We start from the raw sequence: 24,444 nt of genomic DNA on the forward strand, positions 1-24,444 counted from the left end.
GTGAAAGTCACGTGTTGGCAGATTCAAGAGGCTGCCAAGGAGAAACAGAAGTACATATGGACTAATGACATAGGTGCAGTGAGGAAGGCGGTGTTGGCATGGAAGTCCAATGAGAATCAAGGAACATTACAAAGTGCCAAGGGTTATATGTTGGGTGACCTGTGATGGGTGGACCGTGTGGTCCGACAACTGCACCTAGACCGAGTAACCCCTACTTGGAGTGAACCAAGGAAAGTTAAGAGGCTGAAGCTGTTTTGTCTAACAAGTGTTAAAGTGACTAAAGAGAAAAGCAAACTAAGTAAATTGTTGAAAAGCTTGAAAGGTTATAAAGTGGAATTTGAACTAATATGGAAAGCTGAACTGTGAAACTGAAGCTAGAAGAGCTGCCTTCTTGGGGAAGGGAACCCCGGGATTGTGGAACTATGTTGAACTTGGGGAAGGGAACCCAGAGGTCTTTTTGTGGAACTATAATAGACTTGGGGAAGGGGAAACTGAAAAGCAAGCCAGGAACTGAAAGAAGCTATGAACTTTATTTTGAACCGTATACCGTCTTTTTGCTGGCGTCATTTTTTCGATGGATTTTTTTGCAGACAGAAAACAGACGTTGGTTATTAACATAGAACCTTTCTTTGGTTGCTGACATCCCTACACATTGTATAACTTTAGTTGTGAGGGCAAGACTAGGTTGTGGACACAGACTTTTGAGTTGAACTTAATGACAAACACTATCCTTAGTTTCTTTAGGTAGGGAAATCCCACCTTAGCATAGGGCAAGTTAGGCCTTACTCCATCCTAACATTTGAAAAATAAATGATTTAGTGAATATGGTGTCTGCGTCTTACTTCGTGAAGCCTTCACAGTACGCATTAAAAACATGCACAGAAGACACTACACACCGAGCCAAACGATCCGTCTAGGACCAGCAATGGTATCAGGTAATAATGTTCCCATATATATATGGTTGCCATACATAATGTTGCCAGGAAAAGGTCATGCCAACATTATATATAGCGACATGGGGAGTGGGAGTTGCGGGAGTGTCCTGTTGCAGGGGTGTCTCCTGCTCCCCTTGAAAAAAGGGCAATTTTTCGTAGACTTTTTTGCCAGGGGACATTATCACATATAACCCCTGCGATAAAGTGGGGGTCACAGGTCCCCGGATGAGCTGCTCTGACTGAAGACTGCAGCAAGAAGTCCCTGGAAGTGCGGGTACAGAGGTCTCTCTCTAGAATTCAAAATGTGTCTGGTTAGATGGTAGTTCAGGAAGCACAAAGGTGACCCAGGAAACAGGTGATAGGTGGCTCTGTGAGACACAGAGGACTCAGCATTGAAAGCCCACCTCCATGAGGAATAGCTGCAGAGGTGGAAGTCTAGATGTTCCATAGTAAGGAGCATGAAGATCTAAGGAGCAACACATGCCACCCCGTTTCAGCTCAGCAGCAGGGCACCTGCAGTCATTTTGGCATCCCAAGAGTAATAGATCATAAACGAGATGCAGCTGCAGGGTGGCTTAAGTAAAAATCCCTCTGATAGCAAAATAAAGGTAAATAAAAGGTACACAAACACTACATATACCAAAAGGGAGAGTAAAACATGTTAGGCATAGGATGACAAGGACTAGATACGATGCTACTCCGTTTGTTTTGATTGTTAACACCCGTGAAGACACCACAAGATGTGTGTCTGCTAAGGAGCAACCTAAAAATTGATTTGTATGAATTAGTCAATTTACTGTTGTGGCTACTGGAACTTCTAGACCATAGTCCCCTTACTCATTGGTTGTCGTCCCGAGAAGGAGGCTGGACTGGAGCATAATGCACAGCAACATTTAACTGTGCAGGTAACGTGACAAAATCTGACCAACATGGAACCTACCTCATGCATGGTCGTCATCACCTCAACTGTCAGTTCTTTAAGCAAAATAAAAACAGAGGACTCTTATTAGTAAAGACAATAGAGTGGGGTTTTGTGGAAAGATTGCAACTCAAACCTCTTTTTTATTCATAATGATGAGGGATTAATAATCATCCCATCCATGACTATGGTTGGGACTGTACTGAAAAACTCCATAGAGGTTTCAAGCAAGAATGTTCATAGTAGAGCCTGAACAAACAAAAAGGTTATCCCTGGTAGTTCAGTGCACCGATCAATGTTTACATAACGTTTGCAGTGAGTCGGAGGTCACCGCCTTACAGATGCACTCCATTAGGACATGCCTGTAAGAGGTCATAGAAGCGGAGTTAGAACAAGGCATGTAAGCATGCATATCTTGTGTTGGTGAAACCGCATTCTATAATAAAAGGCTACCATCCAAAGAAAGAATGGAAACCTTTGAAGCCTTCATGTCAGATGAAGTTCCTCCATAAACTTTGATGATCAGATATCTTGTGTGCTCTGAAGAGGGCCTTTAAGACCACTGCAAAGATCGTTGCGAGAGCAGGAGTAATGGAGTAGAGGAGCGGGTAGAGAGGCGGAAGCCAACATTTGATTTTGATCTCCAAGATAGTTCAGGAAGCATAGGTCAGCTTCTGCCAAGCATAGGAGAACCAACGCTCAACAGTGCAGGGTAACTTCATATGTGTTACTTGTCTGCAGACTATCACGCAGCATAGACAAATCATTTAGTGGTATTCTGATATTACCTGACCTATTTCTCCACACAGTAGCCATGCCTGCCTCTACTATGAGCAATCTACTGGGAGTCTCTAAAATATTGGGAGTCATAGCTGCTGTCACGCTTGTGAGGTGGAAGAGGAAGCCGTGTGAGTTAACTTGGTGATGGATTATAAGGTTTTAACAGTGATCGAGTCAGAATCCTCTTTAGTTTGCCTCTCATGTATCGTGGAATGATATAGCTGTACTGCGAATGGTAGGGCCCTTACCTTTTCTTGTACTATTGGATTAGTTTAGTACTCCCTAGTCAAGGATCAGCCTTCCTTGTCCCTATCAGGCTGAAACCATCCGACAGGGATGGAGAAGTGGAACGTTTTACAAAGGACAAACAGTGTCTCCTATCCTGGGAAAAGCTCAGGCCTTGGCCATAAATCAAGCCCTTTTGATAAAGGGACTTCCCCTTAATGAAAGCCAAGGTGGACTTGGACATACTGACTTACAAGACCCATCATGGATTCACCGACTGCCACTTGATTGATCAGTCCTCAGTCACATATGGAACGAATCCCTCACAAACCAGTAACACATACAAGGGGCCATATGCAAGGCCAAGCTTTGTAGGTATTACTGACATTTACAGAAAAATATTCTGGTGCATGTATTGTGGTATGCATATCTGTTAAATCTAGAGGAGGGGGGAACATGACTTAACAGTAATTTGCCACAGTTACAGCCCAGAAACCACAGGGCATTAGCGCCCATCTATTCCATCAACAATTATGAGACCACTGTGCCGGGGTGAGGGGAGGTGCACAAGTCTCAGTAGAAGTATCAAGGAGTTCACATGGTATGATCCTTGAAGGTATGGACTAGGCAATGTAGAAATATTGTACCTAAATGAAGTCCAGGAGAAGAAAGGTGAACTAGTTCCAGAAGAAGGTACTGAAAATTGCAAAAAGGTGGAGTAGGTCTAGCAGCTAAAAAGACACAGGGCACCATAATATAAACACCTTAGAGATGTCACCAGATACCGCCATTGTTCTCCCCAGAGAAAGAACAAACCCATCAAGGAATGAGGACAAACAGGGTGGCAGATTTGAAGGCCATAGTCTAGGCTTTACTTTTTGGGGGAAGAAAGCTCCTGCTGTTGCACAGTGGGTGTTTCTTCACCGCCTTCAAATGTAAAAGAGGAATGTTCCTGATGTATGTTTTTAAGGAGTGTGAGTACTCGCAGGAAGTTTCCTGCAGTGGTTTGTGTGCACCAGAGCATCTTCTAAGTGCCTATGGTGACCCTCCACTCTGCAGAGACCCACGTAGAAACAGATTTCTTCAATTTTTAATGGTGAGCAGGGGCAGAGAGGCATAGGGAAAGGAGGATGTGCTGAGCTGGGCCCTTTGGTGCATGCCTGGAACCTAAGCCTGAAATAGCTTTTGCTTCAGTACTGAAAGAGTACAATCCCAAGTGTGTCAACAAAGTCCAGATGATTAATACCAGGCAGAATAGGGGACCAAAACCCTTTCAGATTTCCAAGCATACTCCTGAACAAGTCCCTCTGAGGCATAGCCCAGGACCCAGCAGAAAAGCCTCAAGTGGCAAGATGACATGAAAGTTTTAACTCCATCCCTCGGGTTTAAGTCCAGGTTGGCAATTTGGTGTGAGGCCTGGAACTAACACACCAAGAAAGACTCCTTCTGCGAGCCGACTTTCTGGGAGAAAACACCAAGTACTCACCTCTGGACCCTGGATTGGTGGGTTATTCATTATACTTACTCTCAGGGGTAGTCTGTGGATTCTGCAGGTCCCCTTATACCGATTTCTCCATTGGTTAACATTTTGAGCTGAATCTTGCGTTATATGTATTTGTGACAAATCCAAGGAAATCGTCACCTCTCCCCAAGGAGGAGCCACCCCCTTTGGGAATATGGAGGTGAGCGTGCTACGCTTAAGACCCCTGAGGGGAGAGGGTAAGTGGGATCCCTCTGGAGGCGACTTCCCTCAGGGGACAGGAAAACCTGAGAGAGGGACATATGTCACCATTCCTCCCCCCGACATGAAAAAGCTTTATGGGGTAAGTGGGAGCTATGGCGAAAGAGACTCCTATGATCTTTTTACAATGGCTGTCTTGCCTTCTGACTTAAATCTTGCCCAGTGCTCAGAAGACCAGCCACTATGGCTAACGTCATTTGAAGAACCAGCCTGCAGAGTCATATTGCACCAAAGCTCATGCAGGGGGTTGCCGGCAACAGAATGAATTCCAAACGCGGCATCCCAGCCAGTGGCGTGCCCTAGACGATTGCTGCCAGGTCCCCCCCGACGAATAACAGGGACCACCTGGTGCGGCCACGAGAAGAGTACCTCAAAAGGCCAAGATAATGCCCGGAGAAGCCTTATAACAGATCCTCGCACCAAGCGGGAGGGGATAGTCGACGCCGGCCGGCGCTGATGTCAGTTGATGGGTCGAGTGAGCAGGATCAGGCAGACTACACATCCCTCCCTTGGAGCACGGCTCATCAGAAGTCAGTATACAGTGGCTCCAAAGGAACGCGGCCAGTAGCGAAGGAGCAGGGAAAGAACGAAAGCCTTGGAACAGGGAGAGAACAGAGCAGTTCGAGAGGAAGAGAGAAAAAGAAATCCCACAGTGGGAAAAGAATGGAAGGTGAGAAAAAGAGAAGAGAGCCCCAGAGCGGGGAGAGAACCGTGCAGTCCGCAGATTAAAGGTCAGCATGACCCTGGAGCGGGGAGAAATACTAAGACAGACTCCAGAGGGTGGTGAGAACGGAGAAACCCCAGAGTTGGGACTAAGACGGAGAGAAACCCCAAAGTGGAGAAAAAGCAGAAAAGCCCCAGAGCGGGAAGAGAAAAAGAGGAGCCCCATGGTAGGGAGAAAGAAGGTACAGAGCCACAGAGTGGGGAAAGGAGGAAGGAAGGAGTGGAGCCCCCGAGTGGAGAGGAATAGACTGAGTGGACCCCAGAAAAACAAACGTCTGCCCAAAGGGATAAGGACTATGAGACTCATGAGAGTGTGTGAGAGAGTGTGAGAGTGAGGGGGGCAGAAGCCATCAGCTATCCTTTTCATAGGGCCATGTCCCAAATATGTATTTTTATATTTGTAAACTCCCTTTTTAAAGGTAGGGAGAAAAGGCAGGTTAGAATAAGATTCTGCCCCGAGGTATTTATGTAAGGCAATCCTGACAAGCACCCGTTTACTTGTTTCTTTGTTTAGAGTAGGGTTTGGAGTCTCAGGCCTAGGAAAAGGTTAGGTCTAGAAAAAAAAAAAGAATTCAAAGGACATACCTCCTTGTCTGTCTCCGGATTATGACCTACCACAGTTCTGTATAACACTGTATTAGGAATGTAGTAGAAAACCTGTGAAAAGATCTGTGTGGTACCCTTGGATTGTGACTTATGATCATTACTGGGTGTAATACTGTCTAGCATTCTTTTTCTTAACTATTATCGAAAAGCTATATGTATGGTGCCTAAAACTAGGTAGCTGGCCTAGATATTAGGTAAAGGATTGAGATGAACAAGTTACTTTCCAACTGGTAACGTTCTTTCGACTGGATGTTCCTCCAACGTATTCCACATCTTTGACATGTAATGTGCACAGTTGTGGACATTATATGTGTAAAATGTGGAATACGTTGGAGGACAAAATCCATTCGAAAGGCCTGTAATAAGCGGCTTACTGTTCTTTAACTGCTCTGCTATATGTTCTGTGTTTCCCAGCATACATTTTGTTATTTGTAACCTTATAAAGTGCATATCTTTTCAGCATACCAGTGTGGTGGATACTTTAGTGGGGTCTGTTGGGATTAATTGTACCTCCCTGACAGACATCTTCCCCCCAGAAGTTCGGTCTGACTGCTCTGCTACACCTCATAAGAGGGTTGTGCAAAAATCTCACCAGCACCTGGTGCTAAAATAGACTATCAAGTGATAACATGTAGCAGGTGGTGGTTTACTCTGTGACTCCTGACAACACCTGCCTGCAGGTGTGGACAGATTACAGGAGTTGTCCAAATTTTACATAACAGAATTGATTACACTTAAATACACCATTGACCCAGATTCAGCAGCACACACTGCTCCATGCCAAGCTCAACCCTGCTTACCTACTCCACTTAGATGAAATTAGGAACATTTTGGGGGTTGTGTACGTATACACACACATCACCTACCCCAGGTAATCTAAATAGGGGTGCCAAACAAGTAAATATTAGCAAAGCCCACTTAGCCCAACATACATACCTGTGCTGCTTGCTACTGGTACAGTAAAGAACATTTTCTTTACTTTAGATGTCTGATGCTGTGAAAAAAAAAGAACAACTTTAAGAACAAACTACAAAGTTGGATACAAATTATTTCACTACCCAAATCATTTGAGTTAATTTCACTTAATGCTTTTGATATACATGACAAATATTACATACCTGGAATCGTCTGATGCCTGTATGTGCTTAGATTCACATGCTTTGCTTAGGCCAACATCTAGTGGTTGGTGCAGAGTATTACATAATAGTTTTTTCGAAAAGGAACATCGACTGGGCGTTACTCTTGTATAGGGGTGCCAAACCGCTCTCCCCACTCATCTGAGTACAAACAACATAATAGGTAGATCAAATGGTTCCATTTCGTGCAGAAATCAGAATTATAGCGCTTTTTATTTAAGGTAAAAAAAGTGCACATGGTGCTGTGCATATTTGGGTTAAAAGGACACAGGAAGTGAAGAGTGCCTTAAATGTCTCACACATCATGAATATATGAAAATTATGAATATGGGATGCAAAGTGAGAAATGCTTAAATAAATAATGGCTCCCTGAATGGTAGCACAGTGGCAGACAGATCCATTTCAAAATGGATGACTGGAGTACAAAATGGTGTCCACTTCTAAAGCGGGTGCTGAAACGCTGACTCATGCTGAAAGGTAGCACAGGCTGATACATTAAGAGATGGTCTTTGGCAGCATCTCACAGTGAGATAATTGAGTTTGTTAGCCAAAATTGGAACTTGGCAGGAAAAGCAGACAAGATTGATGATGGAATCAGATAAAGGCAAGGGAAACATTTATCTATGTTGTTAATAATAAGAATGCACTCTCTTTTATGTAGACCAATTTGACAAGACCAGCTGCATTATTTGGCATCATAAAATAGAGGTTTATTCATTTCTCAACTGTAGAAGACAGTAACTTGCTTGGCAAGACCTCGAGAAGCAGATAAAGGATTGACAGTGATGTGATAAAGTTGTTTTTGGCAGAAGTTGAAGAATGTTATAATTGTGTTCAGCCGGGTCTAAAATAGCTGATCAGATTGTGAGTCAGAGAAAATAGTGTCTGCTTACTAGGACTAATGTGGCTTGGTGAGCATCAGATACAGTCATCCAAATCGTAGGGACGGGGGGTTTTTCTATGGCTAAAAGGACCTATCAGATACATGCTCTAACAAAGTAGTCATTTGCATGAGGATGTTGCATCATCCAAAATAACCTATGTAAGCAGGTTGAAGGCAAAATGTTGCTGAGTGCTTTTCCAGAGTGTCTTATAACCTTGTCTAATAAAGACTACTGAGAAAACTTCCCGGGCGCCTGTTCTTTTGCTCCTGTCTTTGCCTCGAAGAAAAGTTCACACATGCCAGAAGCTGATGAGATGGGAAGAAGTCCCCCTGTTCAGTTGGCACTTACAGATGGGACCCTAAAGTCTTTCATAAGATTCGGTTACAAGGACCCAGTCTTCATGTTGGTGTGCTGACCGACAAAGGGAGATGCCTGAAAAGAGGCGACAAGGTGAGTGACAAGCAGTGTGCTCTCATATTTTGTCAGGGGCATCTCCACATGACTGTCAGCACAGCACACGTGGCATCTGTGAATTATGGTATTTATTATGAGAGACAGAGACAAGAAAATAAAACATGTTTATGTACATATTAACGGAGTTGTGGTCATTTTATAGTAACAGGAGTAACAGGAAATACTGTGTAGAAATAGAGAGAAAAGCGCCCAGAAGCCTGACCCAAGGCAGTCTAGAAGAGGTTGTCTCATACTCCCGTCAGAGTAAACTAGGCTACATGTAGGACAGGTCCGCATAAGGAGACAATTTAAACACTGATCAGGGTATTGATTAGGGGAAAGAGGAATAAGTGTGATCACCGTGGTTTAAGTATGAAGAGTCGACTAGTTTGTGTATTTGTGGTGTCAAAGAGTGACATATGTGTAAAGAAAATGAAATAAAGTCAAGAAGTTATATTATCTATTTTTTGTAAGTGGTTGGCGCCAATCAAAAGAATAGACAGGCTGTTGAAATTAGAGGTTTGAGCAAGTGATTGTTGAAGCACGCTTATCTGTTGTTTTGGAATGTTTGGAGGCGTTATCGTAAGGATTTTGTAAAAACAAAAATGCATTGTGACTCTCCTATGCACTTTCTAAACAAGCGAGCACAATATAGTAAAAGGTTACAATGAAGTAACAATTAAATGCACACAATGAAAAGGCTTTTAATAGACTGAAATGCTTTGAACGTAGGAATTCGATAAGCGAAACATAGGAACGAAGGAGAAAACAGATAACACATGGGGGAGCTTTTTGCACGGACTAAAAAGTACGTAGTTGAAAACATTTCCTTAAGATAAGGTGTGAGCCAAAATCTGACAGTAATTTCCTTTTCTGTTAGAACAAATAAAGACAGTTTTGTACATGACACTATAAAATCAACAAAAGAAAGACATTTATTCATTTTGAGAAAAAGCAAAAAGTGCGTAGCTGGTCACCAACTGGCATGCACAGTAAGATTTATGTTTCAAAATCGCAAGCGAAGGCTCCTCTTTCAAGGGCTTCTTTTCAAAGCTAAAGTTAAGAGCTGACAGTGCCAACAAGTGATTAACTGTAGAAAAAACATGTGCTTGTAGTTGAAAACATGATAGCCATGCGAGTCGTAGTAGCTGTGAACAAGTTTTGCACACAGAAAGAGCAATATGCGGTTTTGTGTTGGCAGGAATGACAAAATGCATGTATGTGTATTAACATTGAAACAGAAAAATGAACGGAAACCTATGAAAATATGATTGGGAATGAATAGGGCTAGAGTTCATACATGTAGGAGTATGCAAATATTATATTTAGTGATTCATTTGTGCAGTTTTGAAATATTCATTTTTTTTAAACTAAGCCTGTAAGTGAGCCCGCGCTGACTCACCCCTTATGGAAATGTAGATTTGAAGCAGAACTCCTTAAAATAACTTTAGTTTTTTGGGGATTTTAGAATGCACACATGTAATACTTGAGTAGGGACGCTCAGCTATGGGTCGAAATGACAAACACTAGCTTAAAAAATTGAAAATTGGTAGGTTTTGAGAAACAACATTTTTTCATGGCATTTGTGCATGCTTATTGAAGCCAGGTGCTAGAGAAGCACTGGATTGCATTATAAGACATTGTGGGATAATTAAGACCCTGGTTGTTAAGTTAAGCATGGTATATATTTTTAAAAAACTATATGCGATTGAACTTTATTTTAAATATACTGTTTTATACTGGAAGCTGCCCCCAGTTATTGTACATATGTGAACTAAGGAAGTCCCATTAGGTCACTGTTAAGTCACTTCCCATTTTTAAGGGACTTGTCAGTTATTTTGGGACTTAATAATGGATACTTTCTCTGTTAAGCACACACTAGATCACCCTTGATTTGTTAATTTCATGTTAAGCAAAATAGCTGTTTCCTATTGGTGATTAAAGGGGACATTTAGAAAGAACATAGATCATAAGGCATGTATGGGCCAATTACACAGATGTGGAAGAGAGAAAAAGTGTTTCACTAAGAAGTTTCAGTGTGCTACAAAAGGGAAGAGCAGATGCACACAGTTTATCCTTATAGAAATTGGACCAGAAAACAAAGAAGTGTGTCAGCAGAAGGAGAATGGGAAAGGGACACAAAATGATTAGAAGAGCAAAAGAAAGACAGATTGCAAAGAAAGCACAGGAGAGTGCTGTGGATGACCAGAACAGTGAGACTATTGGTAGTTGGGGACAGAAAGAGGAGGCATGGGATATGCACCATAATTAAATCAGTCATGTAAGTTATACATACAGACTCAGGCATGTGCACTAAGGCCATAGCAGATTGGATAGGCTTCAAAGGGGGAGGAGGGGCGGGAAATGAAAAAAAATGAATGTGTCTAAGATCACACAATTTGTGAAAGTAAGTCGCTGAGAGGAAAAATGTAATTAGGAGTGCAAATTACATAAAAAATTGATTAATGTAATAATGAATGATATTAAAATAAGCACAGTGAATATTTATGGGGAATAGCAAGAATTAATAAGATAAAACACCCTTTTTGGCAATAATGTTAAAAGTGCAACTATTGATGCATAAATTGGTATTTAGAACGGGGAAGCAGTAAGTAACGAGAGGAAGTGCTCGCAAACGCACAAAGACTAAGGTTACACACAATATATATGAAAAGCATGATATATTTAACAGTTCTATTGAGGAGAGATCTCAGTAAATAACTAGGAGATAACGTGCACTAGTTTAGGGATTAAGCTATGAGGACACACAAGAAATCACTAGTATTTTTAAGGCCTTAACATATAAAGTGGTGTGTCATTAAGTTAAAGGAGTATTTCTTATATAATCACAAACCCTGATTGGCCTGACTTCCAAGAATAAGGACTATTATTTTAGTGGTTTTTACAAGGTTTGTTTAAATTAAATATATGTATGCATAAGTACAAGCAGGCTGGGCACTGACAAAGAGAAACAAGGAAAGCTTGCACAATTATTGAGCACAATATGGATTACTGTTATGCATGAACAATTGATTTATTAGGAGAAGTACAATTTTGAGATATGAACAAAGAAGACATTTCTTATGAGATTGAGGAAAAATAGAGATGATTAAAGTTAGAATCTCTGTCATGATATGCTTATAAAGAGAGGGGGAGTAGCATGCATACACACACAATCTTGTGGAAGTACAGAGAATCAAAGGATCACGAGCTTAATTCACATAAAAACACATAGGTAGTCAAAGAAGGAATTATGTAATGCAATAACACACACACACACACACACACACACAAACACAAACACACAAACACACAAATACAACTTTTGCTTTACATTAGGAATACCAGTTAGGAACATGTCTTGTTGAAGCGAAATATAAGAGTAGTTGGGTTTTTGGAGACTATAAATGGAAGAGAGATAGGGATACCTTGAATTTACAGGCTCAAGAAGAGACAAGAGAAGGGTTCACCCAAGATCAGACAGTGTATCAGACGCCAGCGCAGAGACAGCAATAGGTATAATAGCCTGAGCAAGTGTAAATGAATCCACCACAAGGCCAATTGCAACAAGCCCCCATGCAGACACAGCAATACACAAACAAAGGATAGGTGCTGACACTCAGAATAGGAGGTGCCACTGTGGTAGGAGGAAACCCTTTCACAGGTACAGGGGTATGCATGCACCCACAATAGGACAGCTTACAGGATGACTTGAGGTGTTCAGAATGATCAGTGACACCAGACCCCCCCTAAGAGGAACCTAGGGTTGATGTGACGGTAGGAGAGACAACCTTTGCTTTTCTAGTAGACACTGGGGCTACACGTTCATATACACGGGAGGGAAAGTATCCAATGTTGGGAATTGCCATAAATGCTCAAGGGTTCTTTAAATTTACAAGTCGAGTTCCTTTTACTGGTGAATTACCAGTCTCTATAGTGGAGTATGACATGACTGTTCCTTTGTTATATTTGCGACAGACATCAGTTAATATTTTGGGAACGGATTTAATGACAAAACTTGACATGACGATTCCATTCACTGATCAAGGAATAGTGTGTTCCACTCCAGGAATACACCATTTAAATGTGGGTGAATTTATACTGGTGTTCACAAGGCAAGTGGCTTTGTGGGGCGTCCCCGTAGAGCCAGAGGTTTTGTGTATGGAGCGAACATTCTACTGACATGGCTACCACGCTTAGTGGGAAAAACTGTGAGAAAACCGGATGAGTTTTTTGTTCAGACCACAGATACCGATGGACAAAGAGGGGGGACAGACAATCCCTCTAGAATTAGAAGCATCCATAGTACAACGGGAAATGGCAATGCTTGAAGGAATGGGTGACAAGGGTAGACCTTGAAGAACAATATAAACTCTTGAAGAAGGGTATAAATTGACTGACATTATGACATGTTTAGAGAAGACAAATTATGAAGTGGCGTTTTTTATGAGCATCACATACTGGATAAAAATAAAGAGGGAAATCAGCGTATGGCAATTATGAGGCAGCACCCAACATAATTTCAGGAAGACTAGGAAAAGTTGGCAAGTGTCCTGGGGACCATAGGCCCTTATGACGTGAGTCTATTGAAAGAAATAGGGGAACAAAATAAAAGTGGGAAACAAAATAAAAGTACACACATGTAACGGATTATAATATGCAAATTATAAAAGTTTGTGTTGTGTTTAAACCAATTAATATAAGATAACAATGAACAGTTAAAACCAAAAAGTGCTGAAGTAAGCAGTTCATATTCAAAAGATTGATGTCAATCCAGGGGTTGAAATAAACTAATGATGAGTGAATGTTAAAGCAGCGAAAAACACAAGTTGATAGAAGGTGTAAATAAAGGAACACAAAACAACATTGTGAGACAAGGCCAAGGAGAAAGGTGTGGGTAAAATATTCAGATTTCAAACAATGAGCACAATGGATGGTGATTGTGTCAATTGATCAGTGTAGTGTATGTGAAAAAATTAAATGCGATTAATGGAAGTCTACGAAGGTGTGGATGGCCAACACTGATCTAACAGTATGAAAGAACCTTTAGTAGAACTGCACAAAAGAACATATGAGTGCAAGTAAGATGTTGAATTATGTATGACAGGTGAAGAAAATTGCCATTTTTGGAGCACGAGAGGAATGTCTATATGGCCTTAGTGCAGCATAGCGATATAATGAGAAGAAACATTATGACTAAGGTGAGTACTAGTAGACAAGTAGAGAATGAAAGGGTGAGTACCATTTGACACAGTAAGTGTGCGAACAAACCTTATTGATCATTATTAGGAGTAAGACGACCCAGGTGAGTACAGAAAAAGGGTACTTCTGTACAGTCCTTTTAAATAGATAGTATTTTTCCCTCCAAGAAAGATGTAAGCAGGTCTGAGCACAAGATAGTATATATATGCGGGTATGGCCATATCGAATGACGAGAAATTATAAGTTACTCACTGTAGTGACTAACTTACTCTTAGTCTTTAGTCCTTTTTCCTCCATACTGCATGGGCGTCCTTCACGAGGGACGGGAGACGGACCCTTTTTCACCAGAAAAAACATTCTTCCCCTTTAAATTGAGACACGCGCAGGGGTGAGGCATGGGAGCATGCGCTGCCGTGACTCCGCCCTACGCCACCACATCTCAGTCCCCACAGACCCGTCAACAATAGATTTAACATTGCCTAATGACACCAGTTTTATCAGGGGGGAGATTGGTGAGACGTATGGAGGAAAGGGGACTAAGAGTACGTTAGTCACTACGGTGAGTAACTTATGATTACTCTTACATCCTTTCCCCTTTGCTCCATACTGCATGGGCGATTACAACTGAATGTAGCTCTAGGGTGGAGAGGAGACCCTCCTTAAGCAAACAGGTTCCTAAGAACCGCATGTCTGAAAGCCGCGTCTGATAGAGTGGCATCCAGACAATAGTGCTTGCAGAAAGCAAAAGGGGTGGCCCATCTGGCCGTCCTGCTTATGAATTGACAAGGGACATGCCGCTGGAAAGTATGGCAGTTTCCTTGGCTCTGACCACGTGGGCATGCATGTTGGGTGAGGGTGGTTTATGCTGTCCCTCGTACACTTCTCTGATGGCCGAGACCATCCACCGGGCTATGGAGGCCGTGGATGCCTGGTATCCCGGTCGTGAACCTCTAAAGGTGATTAATAGAGCATCCGACTTGCAGAAGCTCTTCGTCCTGTCCAGGTAGAATTTCAGTGCACGCCTGACGTCAAGGCAGTGCAGAACTCTCTGCGTCTCGTCTTTGGGCTCAGCAAAAATGTGGGCAGCACAATTTCCTCGTTCAGATGGAATGCGGAAGGCACCATAGGAAATAACGTTGGGTGCGGCCGCAGGACTACCTTGTCCTTGTGAGACAGTGTATGGCACCGAGGCGACCAGCACCTGAATTTCGCTGATTCTGCAAGCCAAGGTGAGGCCAACTAGCAAGGTTGTATTAATAGTGACCAGCCTGATGTCTGCAGACGCCATTGGTTCAAATGGCTTTTGTGACAGGGCACCCAAGCCCATGTTGAGGTCCCACATAGGGTGTGGCTTCTTGATGGGTGGGTAGAGCCTGGCGAGACCCATCAAATGTTTGCTGACAATCGGTTTGGAGGAGGAAAAACTCTCCGAGTTTCTGTAAACCCCAATGGCTGCCAGGTAAGTGCAGCAAGTGTCCACCTGCACGCCTGAATGGGAGCGATGCGCCGAAAAGGAGTGCACGTAGTCCAGGGAACATGCCAGAGGGCTAATGTCCTTAGAGTCTGCCCAGTGGCAGAACCTGGTCCACTTTCTCTTATACTGGGCCCTGATGGATTTGCTCCTGGCGCCCTGCATGATCTCTAGATTAGCTTTAGAAAGGCTGAGATGTCCTAACGTGACCTGTTCAGGAAGCACCCTGTGAGGGCTAAATTCTCTGGTGCGGGGTGGATGACCCTGCCCGCCCTGGTATAACAGAACATGTGCTGGGCCCCTCACATGGGAGGCCTCTCCGAAAGGCTAAGCCGCTCCGAAAACCATGGCCTGGCTGGACACCATGGAGCTATCCGAATGATGCTGGGGTGGCGAGACTCCTTGATCTTGCATATCACCCTGTGAATCAGCGGTGTGTGCGGAAATGCGTATGCGGTCATTCCGTCCCACCTGATCTGAAAGGCATTGCCCAAGGATCCAGGGCCCTGACCCTGCAAAGAGGCAAACAGTTGGCACTTCCTATTGCCCCAGGAGGCAAAGAGGTCCACCTGAGGGCGATCCCATTTGCAAAAGATCTCCTGCAGCACTAGGTTGTTCAACTGCCACTCGTAGTTGTCTGCTCCAGTCTGCTGAGCCTGACTGCCTTCAGGTTGGATTTCCCCCGGCAGGTGGACTGTCGTGAGGTAGATGTTGTTCTCCAGGGCTCACTCCCACATGCTGACTGCCAGCCTGCCTGCACAGTCGAGGGGGTCTGTTATCCGCCTGCTTGTAGACATAGAACATGCTTGTCGAGTTGTCTTTCTGAATGAGGACGCCCTTGCACTCGATAACCGCAAGGAAGGCCTTGAGCGCCAGCCAGATGGCCTTCAGTTCCAGCCAATTGATGTGGTACTCCTGCCGGGTCCCGGTGTCCTGAATTCAGTGGTTGTCCAACCCAACCCTCGAGTTAGGAGTCTGAGATGGTGACCTGTGGAGTAGGTTGCCGGAAAGGCTTGCCCGTCCACAGGTTGCAGTCCCTGGACCACCATGTGAGGCGTGGGTGAAGCGAAGGAGGAACGTTGAACATCTCTGACTGATGGCCCCGTTCCTGGTTCTAAGATGTTGCAAAGTGCAGCTGTATCCTCCTCATCCTGAGTCTCGTGTGGGGGATGGCCAAGAGGACTGCTGCCATGAGACCCAGTAGTGTTGGTACCACCAGGCCAAGGTCACTTCTCTGCTGAGGAAGTGCACCGTGGCTCTCTTGAGTGCTGTGATCTTGTCCTCTGAGGGAAAATCTTTCTCGGAGCATGTGTCCCAAATGAGGCACAAGAAGGTCAGTGTCTGCCTGGGCTGCAGCTGTGACTTCTTGAGGTTGAGCGAAAAACCCAGCTTGTGTAGTGTGTTCATAAGAGCGTGGGAGGTATGGTGCACTGCTTCTGGAGATGTAGCCCTGACAAGCCAGTCGTCCAGGTACGGGTAAATGTGGTGGCATTGGGACCTGAGGAGGGCCACCACCGTGTTCATCAGCCTGGTAAAGACACTGGGGACCAAGTTGAGGCCGAAAGGGAGCAGCTTGTATTGGAAATGGTAGCCCATGATCCTGAATTGTAGAAAGGAATGATGAGGCTGCCATATCAGGATGTGTAGGTACGCGTCCTTCAGATCCAGGGAGCAGATCTAGTTTCCCTTGCACAATGTCTCTGCTATCAAAGCTGGCGTAACCATCTAAAATGTTTATAGATGTAGGGGGAGGTTGAGGGTGGAAAGGTCCAGCACAACTCTCAGGCCCGCCTAGTTATTTTTCTGAATGGTGAAAATCCTGGAGTAAAAGACCAAGCCTCGTTGGGAGGCTGGGACTTCATCTACTGCCTGGCTCTCGACGAGCGACCGGATCTCCACCAAAAGAGTTGCTGAGTTGCTGTCCCAACCTGTGCGAGTGGAGGGGAGGAGGGAGGAGAAGCTGGGATAGGGAGGGGGTACCCATGGAGACTACAGAGAGGATCCAGGGGTCCGCGAAATTCTGGCACCAAAAATGTGCATGGAGAGCAAGCCTGACCCCCCACTGGAGACACGTGGACCCGGAGGGGTGTGTCATGCCTTCTTTGCCTCTGAGGCTGCTGCGGCAGAGGGGGACTGATAAAAGCCCTTACCGCCCCCTTTGTTGTTTGCGCTGATGCTGGGACGGCGAACGGTCAGGCTGCCTGGACCTCTGCTCTTGGAAGCCGCAGAAACCTCTGTATGTACGTCCCTTCTCGGAGCGTTGCAGTGACTGGGTGTACGGTTTGGGCGTGGTCTTTGTAAGAATGGATATAGACTTGTCCATTTGAGAGCTCTTTTCTTTTTATCCAGCTCCGCGTCTGTTGTGGAGTGGAACAGGTCACCCCCTTCAAACAGAAGATCCAGTATGTGTTACTGGACATCTGGGTTGAAATCCGTAGCACATAGCCATGCCGTCGTTCTCATGTCCATGGCAATACAGATGGCACGGCCAAGGTTGTCAATGTGGGCCACGGAGGACTCCATGATGTCCTGCGCCACAATTTTGGCCTCCTCCAATCCCGCCTTGAATCGCGATTGGCTCTGCGCCGGAAGCTCTGGGAGGAAACCCGCAATTTCCCGCCACTACCTCTGGTTAATGGCTGCCAGCATGGCATCTGCGTTGGCTTCACGCAGGTGCAAGGACGTGTTGGAATACAGCTTCTTCCCGTACGCCTCCAAGATCTTCTCTTCCTTGGCTAGCAGTGCTGCAGAGGAGGATGCTGAGGACGACTGAGGCTTGGAGTACAGCGATGCTGCAGCAATCACTGAGGAGTGTGACTGAGGATGGGCCGATAGCAAGAGTGTGTCCCCCTCCGCCTACTGTATATTAGTGTCCAGGCATTTATTCACCGGCTGGGCTGAGTGGGGCTTGAGCCTACCCTTCATGGCCAAAGCAACTACGTCCTTCTGCATTGGGATCTCCGTTCTGGCAACGGGACGTAGCGTGAGGACTTCTGCGTGTGGACTTCTGCGAGAACCCCCTCTGTTGGTTGCTCAACCTCGGGCTGAGGAAGGCCCAAGTACTCTGCCAGCCCTGCCAGTCATTCATGGAAGGCTTTGGCTGAAGATGGCGTGTCGGGGTCCTCCTCCTCATCTGTGTCCACCTGTGGGTCCAGAGGGTCCGGCACCGGAGGGGGAGTGCTAGGAGCCAGGGGCTGCGGTACGGGGACCGGTGCCAGAGGCTGCGGCGGAGGCTGGTGCAGAACCGCCTGCACAATTGGCTGGGGGCCGGAGCGGGCTGCTGAGGCTGAACAGGGACCGGAGGAGCAGGCGCCAGCGGGACAATTGGAGGGAGCAAGTCCCTGATGGCGTCCCTGAGGATGACACCCATCTGTGGAGATGATATGAGCCCAAGGAAATTTTCAAAGAACCTGTCCTCACAGGATGGATTGGTGGTAGGCGATATTGACGTGGTAACGGGCGGCTGCTGGAGCCGTTACGTGCCCTGCCCATATCAATGCAGCAGGAACCTGCCTTGTGCAAAGGAAGGATAAGCTGTAGGCCACTTACCTGGATGACATCAGTCCCACCTCGACACATGGTCCTCCGCCTGCCTTCCCCGGAGGGGCGTCGGCCGGATGTCTGGATTTTCTGGCACGGTGGCCATCTTGTTGAGCTGCCTTTGTCGTGTTGCTCGGCTCACTGGGCCCAGCCCCGTCCAGGACTCTTGTGTGGATCATGAGGCCTACCCTGTTCCTCAGGCCCAAGGCCCGGTAGGCGGTATGCTCTTGGCGGATCTGCGGGTAGAACTGCGTAAAGGCGCCTCTTCTGACATGATGCCAGTACTAGGGCTTAGCCCCTCGGGGGAAGACCCGGTAAAAGAACTTTCTGGTCCCTAAGTACCCACACTGGGAGGATCTGCAGATCCCTCAGCCTCTCACCCGGTAGTTGATACAGCCTCGGTACTTGTGCTGGTACGAGGACCTGGGCGGTCCCTCCCACGCAGGCGAGTCCTTGAGAAGGAGTCTCCCTTGCGTGGTGCACTGGAAAAGAGCAGCCCTACTTTTGGGCTTGGATCGATAATAGACAAAGTCCTTAGGTCATCTGGGGGCGATCTGTGGAAGAGCTCCCTCCACCTGGCCAGTCTGTTCTTTAAAAACCTCGAGGAAAGAGCGTCGCATGTTGTACAAGCTTGCCAGCCGTGGTCAGGGCCAAGGCACTGTAGGCCGAGGGCGTGGGTGTTTTTAGTCGGGAAGAGCCTGTCGCAGGATGGACACCTGCTGAACCCTGTAGAAGTCGACATGCACCGGGGAGGAGCGTGACGCCTGTGGCCCGAGTACCTGAATGATAAAAAGAAAAGAAAAAGACAAAGAAGAAGTATCCGCGTGTGGAATTGCATGGCGAAGCCAAATCCAGGAGCGTGGTGAATTCGGCTCGTTCCCGTCGATGCAGAAAAGGGGACTGTGGTGTGGCACCAGAGGGCGCAGTCAAGGCAGCACCTGCTCCCAGGGCTGCACCCCTGTGTGCCACTAAATTTAAAGGGGAAGGTTTTTTTCTGGTGAAAAAGGTTCCGTCTTGCGTCCCCCACGAGGGACGCCAATGCAGTTTGGAGGAAAGGAGACGGGACGTAAGAGTATGAAGACGACTTGTGGATAGAAGGTGGAGTAACCTTTTTGTGATCCTAGTCACAAGAAAATGCCAAATAGGTACATTTGGCAAATGCATGAAACTTTAAGGATAGGCAAAACAGTGTATGCCTATATGCCACACTTGCATGCACTTAATAGAATCGGGGATTGTTTCCAAATACCATGGGTAGGTAAGACTAGTGTAGGAAGGGCAGCAAAAAATGCTGTGTCTCAACAGAATAAATATAGCAAAGAAAGAAGAGACCGCAGTCCCACACCATCAGGAGGAGGACTTCAAAAGTACAGAGGTGGTTTTCAACATAGCAGAAGACATTAAAACACGCATGTTACTACACTTATGACAGTTCAACTAAAAGTGCACCTAAATTTAAATTTTTCAGAAAAGCAGCCTACATTTTAGTGGGCGGAGGATGCCAAGAGATGACCTCAGCAACATCATGTTGAAAGAAGGAATAAAAGCCTACTTATGGAAGTAACTGTCCGCTTTCCCAAAAAGAAAGAAAGGGAGCGGCTAATGACCATATCTTTTTTTTTTTTTTTTAAATGTTTTGAATTTGTTATATTGTTTGTTTTGTCTTTTATTATTTTTATCATAAAGAAGAAGATTGCAAAAACTCGGTGTGAAGAATGACAACCACGGCGAAAAGGTTTCCTTTGTCACTTAGAAAATGAGTATACTATAACCATTTTTAAATTAAAGCCCATGAGAAAATGGGTTGAGAAAAAGAAAAAGCAAAAACATGTGATTTTTGGCCTCAGGTCATAGCCGCACTCAGTTCTCAGCCAGAATATATGAATTATAGGCGATACTAAAATATAAAGGAAAGAGACAGAGGCAGCCATTCTATTATATTAGAAAAAAGAGAACATTTGGTAGCAATTGTCTTTAGGAGGTAGAAGTGTTTAAAGGATTTGGTTTAGGTTTGAGGATGCAGTACTGACGATGAAAATGTATTATCAGTTTTATAATACAGATAGACGGGAGGCATCTAAACACCAGGTGATTGACAGCAACTGATCCTGCGAGCAGGGAGAAAAACCCACTGTGAAAGGGGTTTTGAGGGACCCAGCCAGATGCCCAGTTGCGACGAGCCGTGAAAACCTTTTTCCCCCCATGAGGCACCCCCCCAGCCTTGTGTTACCCAGAAACAATTGAATGCTCCCCCTTGACTATTCTTGAGAGTTCGAGTCCTCTGAAGTCACAAAAAACTGTGAATCCAAAAATGACTGGCCTATGAATTAAGGGGCCCTGGAACTTGCTGCAAAGCAGCCCAAAGGACACATAAAAGAAACACAAATGGACTAAAATTAAGAAAGTCCTTGGACTTGGAATAAAGAAAATAAGATGAATAGGATGGAAGATGTGCCAATGGAAGATGAATATGAAATTAAATATATATATGGGGAAGGGGCAGGGACCAAGGAAGTGTCGTGGGGTGGGAGGAAGGAAAAGTGTACATGAACAGTAAAATGTTGCACGTGGAAGGAACAGTAGAAAATTGACTGGTGGGTTCCCTCAAGGATTGATTTCAGCCACCACGAGAATCGGGAGAGATCACTTGTGCACGTTATTTCATATTTAATTGGGTAAGAGGGTGGGATCCAGACAGGAGCAAAGAAAGTTATTGTTTGGGGACACGTACATACAAATATTCAAAGAGGACAAAACATATGCCATGGTCTTTTGACAGAAAAGAGATACTGTTGTATAGTGCCTGTCTGTGATGTGATGTAGATGGTGATTGTAAAGACCGGAGGGGTGGGTGTGGGGGGTCTGTACTTCTGCTCTCTATACGGTAGAGAAGAGGCACAGAGGACCCCAGCCAAGATTCTCTATTACGGTAGCAATGGACGAGCAATCAAGGCCTAGCTTCTCAGGAGGTGATGCAGGCTGGTTCTTAAGTACTGTGTAGTCCCCAAGCCCCCACAAAGGAATGTCCACACACTATTAGTTAAAACACAGTCTTTATATAAGTTCAAGGCTATGTACACTATCACAATAACTCATTTTGTGCTCAGAAAATCTACAATGGCAAATATATACAGTTCTAAAGTGGTACCACAATTATTATCAGACCTCTTTAAAGTGCATCAACTATACACTGGTCAAATGTCACACAGATCACTTAATAAAGGCAACCAACAATAGACATAGGAGGAAAGCAGTTGGTTAGAACAACTGGCAGAATACTGGCCCCTACCACTAGACACAGTTCTGTGTGGAGATCCCCCCACCCCCCAACCTGGGCAACCTGGAAAGTAAAGATATATCACAAGCCCAGTCCATATATTGTTCTACGGCTCCGGCCGGCGACAGTGATGGACAACAGTGTCCGGGCGCTTCATGTGATTCCGCGGCGGTCCCCATCTCCGGTCGGCAGACTTTCGTAGGTCTGTCTACCAGGGAGCTTTGGCAAAGATCAGCTGGTGGACAATGGTCCCTCGTAGCTCGGGAAGTGGGCGCCTTACCAGGTCCTCTCTTGGTCAGTCCTTGGTAACACAGCAGCTTTCAGATCGACGAAGTAGAACAGAAGCAAGACTTCACTTCCAGCAGGGCTTCAAGGTTAAGATTCAGTTTTACTCCAGTTACTCTTCGTAGTGGACTTCAGCTTCTGAACACAAATTCAAGCAGTGAGAGGCCCCCAGATATACTATTGATCTCCCATTCATTCTGCTGGGTCACACTCAGGCAAAGAATCGGTCAGAAGGGCATTCATGCAGGCAGGCCGCCAATCAGGTGCATAGTGCATGCATGCCATTCACTTCTCTCCAGACACTCACAACAAGTTATGTGTATTGGGACAAGTACCCAGCCATTCAACACTCCACACTGCATTCATACCAGTTTCGGGCAGGGCTGTCTCAGTCATTGTGTTAAACACAAAAAACTAGACATCCACAACAAGCAGTGCATATTTGTCACACACTCCATTCACCCAGGTCCCACCCACAGGGTGTACCCACAACATACAGTCACTGGGAAGGCTCCAGCCAGTCTGGCCTGGACTTCACAACACCACCATATATGGAACTTCACCCAACAGCCAGTCAGGGGGAAGGGACAGAGTTAGGCTTCCCAGGACTTTGGGAAAACAAGGTAACAGGCAATAGAAAGCAAGAGGCCACAGGGGCCATCTGGTTTCCTATCAGGAAGCAACTGATTCCAATGGCAGGGCCTGGGTATCCCAAAATGGAGGATACTCAAAGCACTTGTCAAATTCAGCATGGAGCTGCTACCAGCCCATACCCTGCTCTGTGGGCCACACACAGATGCCCAAAAACATACACTAGGGGCAGAGGGTTGTACCTCCACCCATGGTTGCCATAAGGGTATACCATGGGTCTGTACACCAAACCAAAAGAGCTGCACCACATGAACTCCTGCGCGGAAAACATGACAGAACACATGATAAAAAAAACAGTAAAGGACAAGTATACGGAGGCCCTGGCCCTCTGATGCATTTCCAGCATCACAGTGATGCTGGAAATGCAACACGTGGAGTGTTGATGAGTGGATTCTGGAATGTAATGTGTGAGGGTTCTCAGTGGTGGCAGTTACATCTGGCCTGCCTGGGTGATGGGAGCCGGTGTTGTCCTAGCTATTTTCCGATGTGTCTTATGTGTGAAAATGTAACTAAGAAGCTGGAAATAAACTTACATGAAGTATCATAATCTGACCGGAACCTTCTTCATTTCATTGGCGACGAGTCGTTCTTGGATAAGGGAACCTACGTGCTACAAGCTGATAAAGACTCTGAAGGAATCTGCTGCGGGGGGTGAGGGGGAGGTGCAGGAAGGACAAGCTGCATGAGGAAGGACAACACTGCCTCCCAAAAAGTCCTATCTGCGCCCAGGGCGCAGGGGGCAGGGGGATCTGCTGGAGGCTGTACAGATCCCAGGTGGTTTGGAAAGGAATTATGAGCCAGTTCTCTAATAGTTATGAGAGAAGCTGCGCTGTACTACATGGATTTGGGAACACCACATAAGGTGAAGGCCAGTTGAGTCTTCTGAGTAAAACGGAGAGTCCCTGCAAACCGGACAGCAGCTATATAGAGAGAGAGATTGTGCTCTTTCCAGGAGTCTATTGCGAGTTAATGGCAAGGAGGGCAGCTCCAATCTGACAAGCGTGGGTGAAAGATATTTACGTGGATTGAAAGCCCAAGAGGTGCCGTTTTATGTGTCTCAGTGTCGGTTGCGCAACTGGGTGTCTGTTGCTCCAGGGGAGTTCTGCACTGCTCTGTGGAGCATTTATGCCTAATGACGTCATGCAGCCAGTCAGGGGTGTTGGCGAAGAACGTGGCTTCGCTGACGTTCCACCCGCAACTCCTAGGCATATTTTAGCACGGAAGTATGCGGAAGGGGTATGTGACTGGATTGGGAAGGGAAGTTTCTTGCTGCGAGTAAAGGACTCCTCTAAATGAACGCAACGTGATGGTGTCATGCCTCGACATCGGGAAAAAGTTATAATTAAATACTGTATTTGGTTGGTGATGCTGCTCCGCCTCGGTGTGCGAGGCGTTTGGAAGCGGCCAACTATGGAAACAAAGGTGTGGAGAAGATGCGATGCAAAGGTTTGCTGCCCCGCCCAGCTACTGAGGCACGCAGCAGCGGCCAGCGCTCTCTGGATGCCGCTCCGCCTCAGAAAGTCGGGTGAACAGAGGCGGCCGACTGCCAGGATTATGAGTGATGTTTTATATTTTCGCTCCATCTGATGTACTCCAGGGTGGTTTTTGCAGTAAGG

At 45.6% G+C, this 24,444-nt stretch overlaps 1 protein-coding gene across 1 annotated transcript in view; it reads right to left on the reverse strand.

Annotated features, from left to right (window-relative positions):
* The window catches only part of MTF1 (metal regulatory transcription factor 1), a 407,863-nt gene that overhangs the window by 12,081 nt on the left and 371,338 nt on the right, over positions 1 to 24,444 (reverse strand). Inside the window, exon 9 of the mRNA XM_069622657.1 lies at positions 6,866 to 6,923. Within this exon, the coding sequence (XP_069478758.1) occupies positions 6,866 to 6,923 (58 nt within the window). The remainder of the gene's footprint in view (positions 1 to 6,865; positions 6,924 to 24,444) is intronic.

The sequence above is a fragment of the Ambystoma mexicanum genome, chromosome 11 (assembly GCF_040938575.1).
Source record: "Ambystoma mexicanum isolate Mex_15411 chromosome 11, UKY_AmexF1_1, whole genome shotgun sequence".
In the NCBI taxonomy this organism is placed as follows: Eukaryota; Metazoa; Chordata; class Amphibia; order Caudata; family Ambystomatidae; genus Ambystoma; species Ambystoma mexicanum.